The sequence below is a fragment of the Vollenhovia emeryi genome, unplaced genomic scaffold (assembly GCF_000949405.1).
Source record: "Vollenhovia emeryi isolate VEMERY1.0 unplaced genomic scaffold, V.emery_V1.0 DF939261.1, whole genome shotgun sequence".
Taxonomy (NCBI): domain Eukaryota; kingdom Metazoa; phylum Arthropoda; class Insecta; order Hymenoptera; family Formicidae; genus Vollenhovia; species Vollenhovia emeryi.
The window spans coordinates 352,372-359,386 of NW_011967105.1; the positions used below are offsets into that span (position 1 = coordinate 352,372).

The window sequence follows — 7,015 nt, forward strand, 5'->3', positions numbered from 1 at the left end:
GGGGGTGGGGCGCGCGCAGCGCGCCGTGCCAAAAACACTTGCGACTTACGTGTTTAATCAACTTTCTCAGCCTGTATCTCCGAAACTATTTGAGTCCCCCCCTTATATATATATATGAAATGACTCGGGAAGACATCCCCAACAACATATTTAAAAATAAAACAAATCGGAGAGGAAGTCGCTTTTATGCATAATTACCGAAATTTTTCCTAAGCTATATTGATCTGGAAAAAAAAAAAGTGAAACGTATAAGTGATAGTACCTTAATATTGCCGTGAATGTTGCTTTTGCTATCCATAAAATTGTCATCATTTTTTAATGGGTCAGGTGCTGCGTGGAAAGTGGAAAACGATGATTTAGCTATTACTCCATTTTATACCTTTCCAACAAAGATTAAAGCGTGTTAGTGGTTCGGAATGCAACCACAAACGTAAAAACAAATGAAAAAAAAAGAACTATTACTTCCGCACAGCCGAAAGTTATGTGAATTGCAAAACCGGACGAATTTCCAAGCGTGCGTTTAAAAAGTTACGTTAAAAAAATTTTTGCGTCTCTAAACTGCGTGTCTGCAGCAAGTTCAATAATAAATAAAGACAATTGTCCATTGCAAAACTGTTATAACCGTCTACAAACTATTTTACAAGCGCGTACTTGTAAATCAAACCTGAGTTCTTTGATGAGATTTGCTGACCAGTGCTGTCCTCCGACCACGACATGTGATCTTTATTCTGCTGTGCCAGACCCAGCTGTGATTTATTTCTTTGCACCAGTGCACGGCCTATCACTTTGTCATTATCACTTGAAACATTGCCATTTAGACTCTCAAAACCATCGTCGTCCTGATGTACATTTGCTGCATGTTCCTCCGGCACATCATCTGTCGCAAACGGGGAGAAAAGGATATTAAAACTGTACCCCAAAATCTACGAATGTGCAGCTAGAGTCCCTCCAATCAGAGTCTGGCCAACAGTCCAGTTTCAGCAAAATGATGCGAGAGAGAAAGAAATATATTTCCTCTCACTCTACATACAGCATATACACTATGTAAACTGCGAGAGAATATATTTCTTTCTCTCTCGCATCATTTTGCCGAAACTGGCCTGTTGGCCAGAATCTGATTAAAGGGATTCTGTGTGTAGCAAACAAGCAGTAACCTCTTTACCTTCCTGTTCGCGATTAGCTAAACTTTCATTCGAGGGGTCAGAATTTTCTCCAGTTGTACTTATCGATTCTTTGTCATATACTACTTGAGCACTCGCAGGTTCCTAAGTGCATAAGAAATTTTTTAAGCGCACGTGCACGCAACACTTTGATAAATATTGCAATTTTGAATATTCACCTGAGATTGGCTGACGGTCGAGGAATTCTGGATCACGACTTTCTTAGCGAATCTTACCGCGGTGAACACTTCTTCGCTTCCTGTACTCGCTTTCTCAGAAGTCATGTCTTGAGAGGGTTTCGAATCCTTATGTACACCTTCAGAAAAGATTTGTGCATATTACAAGGATGTGAATGACAAACGATACAGTTTTGTATTATAGTATTTACACTCGGAGGACAGCCATAGAAAATGTACTGAAAATATATGACGTGCTCTCTGCACCATTGCACTACTTACGTAAATTCTGCCTAGGCCTCGATTTCCCATTTCTGCACCTAATGTGTCGGGAGCGTCTCGTTATTCGTTGCCTGGATTGATTGTACGTCATAGTAGGACCCGAGTGTGTCGAGACAATATGGGAATGAACAATGCACAGGACAAACATCATGACAACAGGTACTAATACTTCTGACATTGACACAATCTGAAACAGACAGGACAGTCAGGATGGATAACGACGGCGACATGTTTGCAGAGGAACGACAAATTTCTCATACTTCTGCCTCATTTTCCCTGCTTGCGTAAACGTAATACAGGAAGATGTTGATCGCCTGCAAGCTGTACAGTAACAAGAAAAGCACAAAAATGCGATAACTCGTTTGCTGTATCCACCATTTTTTGTACAATGGGAGGAACAGGAGTCGCTGAAACGCTAGGCAAGCTACTGTCAACAAGCCATGCTTCGGCTTGGCTTTTGGAAATGAAGATCCTGTTTACATACATTATATTACGAATCAATACACATGCCTATATCGAGAGGAATATTATATGCACATTACTTGATAAAAGTCTGAGCACATTTCTTAAAAGCGGTATTATTAGGATGAAATAAATTGTCACGTTTCATTAGATTATCTTTGCAATGATGAGAAACATGGTTTACATGAGGAGCTAACAAACAAAAGCTTGTAAGCAGCAAACTGGAATTCCACAATTCTGTCATTTTCAGTCCGAGGGGGAAACCGCTGAGGGCATTGTGGTGTACAGATTTCCGATATTACTGGGCATTACTAGGCAATTTTTGGGCATTAATTGGGCATTATGAAAATAAAATAAGGTAAAATAAAATAATAAGATAAAGTAATGCCCACTGGGCATTAGTGGGCATTGATGTACATGATTTTGGTCAGCGGTTTACCCCTCGGTCCTTTGTTTAAAATCATTCTTTTCACGTCATAGATTTTCAGTACACTTTCTACGGCTGTCCTCCGAGTGTAAATACTATAATACAAAACTGTATCGTTTGTCATTCAGCGAGAAATTATTAAACTTCCGTATCGCTTTGTGTCTCTGAAGTAATCTGAATTAAAAGTTGCTATCGTTCAATTGCGGCGGGGACAAATTGTGACTCATAGAAACATATGCACGAGTGTACATTATGCGGTCAGAGAGCTAATTTTAGAAGCTTATTATTTACTTTCTAACTCAGAATAAAATGCAGAGTGTGCTTAGACTTTTGCCAAGTGCGATATATCTATGTACACGGCTGTTAATATCTTCGCAGCGTACCACGAACGAGGTCCACGTCAATCAGTTCAGTTTTAAGCTTCGTTGTTCTCATCGGAACATGCGTAAACCCATCAAGAATATGCTGCTCTATGGTTCTCTCCCATTGCTGCTTGTCGTACGTTCCAATCTTCTTTTGATACCTGAAAAGATTTACTTCTCACTACTCCAGTTACCACATTCGTGCCATTTCTAGTCTTGTATCGTCTCCACATCGTTGCCTTCCAACAGAAGACAGTTCCCTCTATTAAGGTGAGTCCAGACATGTGTCGTATCACCGTATCGTATCATGGTCGCCTTTTATCACGATACGGCTGATTATGACGACGCGGCAGGGTTTTCAGCTCGTATCCGTATCATTTATCCGTATCTTGATTTTAGTTTTCCACCTACAGTTCGTATCATTTCACGTCGCCTACCGCGATGAAGATCGGGAACGCGTCTGCACTGCCAGTATCTGTATCACGCATCTTTTCTTCGATGTTTCGGTAAAACACGGACTCCAAATGTATCATACTTTTATCGTATCTGCGTATTAAGATGATACGCAGATACAATACAAGATACGGATACGACGTACCGTCCACACTAAGCTCACTCTGATGCGCGATCATGATACGATACAGTGAAACGACACTTGTCTAGACTTTGGAGATAGCAGGTTCTTCAACATAAAAAAATTCAGTCGCAAATCTTTTTTTCGCGACGATTACACGACCTAATAATGAATTTTTCACAGATCTCACTGCGAGGGCAACAAATTCACGGTGAAACGGACGACGTTTAGCAGAAACCCCGCTATCTCGTATTAGGAGCTTGACTTGTAATAGGGGACTTTCTTCTATTGACGCCCAGACCAAAGTGTCCGGGTTCGGGCAGTCGTGCCGCCGACAAATACGTCAAATTTCAGACAGCTAGTCAAACAAACTCGACAGGATTTCTCACCAGTGAACCAGTTCGTCGAGACCCATATGGACCAGACGCATTACAGTGGCAGCTCGGCGACAACGGTGCTTCCTTGGTCGCGACGGAAGCACAATGAGCAGCAACCGACGCGAGGTAACCGAGTACAAACTCCCCGTGAAATTCTATACACGGACAATCAGCAGAGCTAGTCAGAGTAATATTATCACGTCATATCGCGTCGCATCTACGCGCGACACGCTGCGACGGATTCTCGCTCTCATTTAGCATTCGTCCGTAGATTGGTTTGCCTCAACAATCTCGCATCGTCAGCATACGTGCGACACATCGAACTAGCTGGGCCTGACTGCAAGATGGAACGATTTGGCGCACACACGACAAAGCACAAAGATCCACGGGCCTGAGTGGACGGAACATAACACCGAGGCGTATTATGATCGCCCGGTTGGGATCCGGGGCGAGGGAGAAAGATGGCGATTCTGCCGTCGTAATTTTCTGGATAAACAGGGTAGCAACGATTTTAGATGGCGGCACCGACGCAATAACTGCGCGTTCAGCAATCGGACCGCTTATATTAAATGTGATGGAAAGAGATGTAAACCGCTAACGTCCATTTCTACCAATATAGATTAATCTTGTTTAACTCAAATTAATCTGTTCTATCATTATTGCTGAAGTATGTTTTGATCGTTGGTTCTCGTTTGTTAATTACAGGTAGGCTTTTTCAAGAGAACGACGAAGGAAGAGTTTTTCGCTAATAGTATGACAAGGTATGAAATCATACGTAAAATTGGTAGATTAATTAATTACGCTGAGATTTAACGTGAAATAACTCGCTTACAGGTAACAGAAAACGTAGAAAAAAGAACATCCGAATAAAGGAGACGTTTTCGTACAGTTTCATACATGTATTTTCACGTAAATTGGCATACTCTCTTATATAATGTAGGTTTATATAAATAAGAAACAATTTATGTATAAAATATTATTTCTCTATTCATACTACACGGTTAAGTATTGTGCAAGCAATTCTTAATTATATCGACGACACTTATTAATAGAGGTATTTACATTATGTACAATTTTATGTATAATTCCTCTCTTTTTCCTTCTTATGCGAGACAAGAGTGTTTTTTTGTTATGTAACATTAATAACAGTAGAAGATCTTATCCACTTGTACGCGTTTTACAAAATAAAAGTATCTAATCGTCTTTGTACAAATCTACGTAAAGAAGAACATGTTTTTCGATCACATGTGAGATTTATAAATTCTGTTTATAATAAATGTATACAATAATCTCTGTAATATTTCGCGTGTCTTTATCCAGTCAAAATACATGCATACATTTTTTTTTAAATTAAAACTATCGCATACGAGTATGTGAGTATAAATGATTTCTTTTTGCCTTATTATTTAAGGCGCCTACGATATTGAAATAATTAATGCTACTACGCGAGTTGTTGTTAACAGGTGGGTGAGATACCGTTGAAACATATTTGACAACACATCCGCACATCATAGATCACTTCTGGCTTTTAAGCGCACTTGAGTGCTTGCAGTTTCCAGGGGAATGCAGACAATTCCTTGCAGCTATTCCCACTGTGACGATGTAAGCTACGCGCCTACCCCCATACGATATCGTAGGGATGTAAGCGACAATGTGCTTAATCAACTGTTGTTCACCCTCGCAACAGACTTATTCACCTCGTTCTAGGAACGAAGTCTACGTCCTTCCACCATGCCATGATATTGCCTGACTATAGATGATATTTGGGATTAGTTTTCTAACACGAGTCACAACGAGTGGTTGGACTTCGAGTTAAGAATCCCATTCAGAAACACCAGGACATTGTTCTCGAGTTGAAAATTTTAGAACATCATCCCGGTACGCGACGTTTCTGGCTGTTCGTTGGATGTGTGCATATGTATTTTCGTATGTATGTGGAATGTAATCCACATCCTCAATAAGATAAGAACTGAAAGTTGTATTTCGCATATACGTAACGCTACATATATTGCGAAAAGAAAATTGAACCCGTCATAAATACTATTCTCTGATCGAATAATTTATACTCACATAATGTAAGCGAACTCTTTTTCACCTACATGCCTAGCGACTTATGCATAAACCTGTATCATATAACACTATTTACAATTTTAAAAAAGCTATTCAATTGCGTTTGTATCGACGTACATATTAAACGACAATTTTGAGAAACCATTATACCTTATCAAATTGCCCTAGTCTTTAAATATCGTTTGATATACCTATATTATAAATACTCGAAACTTCTTTTACATCTAAACTTGTATATAGAGATCTGAATTTTTTATCTATCCTGCGTAATAAATTATGCAATTAATAAGATACGTACTCACAAGTAAAATAGGCAATTCTTGAAATTTTTTTCTTATAAATAAAAATAGAAAAACTTATTATTCTGTATATGTATTTGTTACTATTTATCATTTCTTACCATGTATATCGCGTTTTGTATAAAAAAATTTTAAAAAGTTCAAAAATTGCCCATTTTTCAAGTATTTTTGAGCAAATACCCCTTTGATAGTGCAAAAACCTAAATTTAACCAGATAGGATCCGTTTTACGATAGGATTACAGCAAAACGAAGTTAAGTTCTAGCAAAATTCTCCAAAGTATGTACTCCTGTTTTTTTTAATAACGAGTTATTTTTAACATTTAAACACTTGCTTTGTTTACTTATACTTGTTTTTATATAATTTTGATCAGTTATTATATAATACTAATGTAAGGGAAAACATTTGTAAAATAAATCATAAAACGAATCCTATCTGTATTAGAAAAATTAAATATTAGATATGCAAAAAGAACGTTTTTTTTTACTTAATCTTTTAGATGTAAAATTTCTTAAATTAACTGTTCACAATGATGTTAGATACAATTAGGAGAATATTATGTTGTTTGTTATAGATACAAACGGAAATCTTTTTAATTAGAGAAAAAGATAGATACTTTTTACTTTTGTGTACAAAAAATATATGTGCATAATATATAGACTCCAACTCGCCTATATAATATATCAGGCAACCAAGAAAGTTCGTGCGGTTTTTAAAACTGCCGCTACTTCTCGTGCTGTAATAATCCTATCTACCGCTAAGGGTACATATATTAAACATTTTCTGAAAGTTTATTTATCGGCACGTCGGCCAACGTAGAGAACAGA

General features: G+C 38.1%; 1 protein-coding gene across 2 annotated transcripts in view; it reads right to left on the minus strand.

Annotated features, from left to right (window-relative positions):
- LOC105559660 (putative homeodomain transcription factor) overlaps positions 1-4,266 on the minus strand; it is a 10,658-nt gene extending 6,392 nt beyond the window's left edge. The window contains exons 1-8 of one of the 2 annotated variants that reach the window (XM_012008141.1): positions 3,833-4,266; positions 2,891-3,030; positions 1,879-2,090; positions 1,619-1,805; positions 1,340-1,476; positions 1,163-1,265; positions 665-877; positions 263-330 (exon numbers count right to left, since the gene is read on the minus strand). In XM_012008141.1, coding sequence (XP_011863531.1) covers positions 263-330; positions 665-877; positions 1,163-1,265; positions 1,340-1,476; positions 1,619-1,805; positions 1,879-2,090; positions 2,891-3,030; positions 3,833-3,873 — 1,101 coding nt within the window. In that variant the 5' untranslated portion in view covers positions 3,874-4,266. The remainder of the gene's footprint in view (positions 1-262; positions 331-664; positions 878-1,162; positions 1,266-1,339; positions 1,477-1,618; positions 1,806-1,878; positions 2,091-2,890; positions 3,031-3,832) is intronic. The other variant, XM_012008142.1, reaches the window with a different exon arrangement.
- Between the last annotated feature and the right edge of the window lie 2,749 nt (positions 4,267-7,015).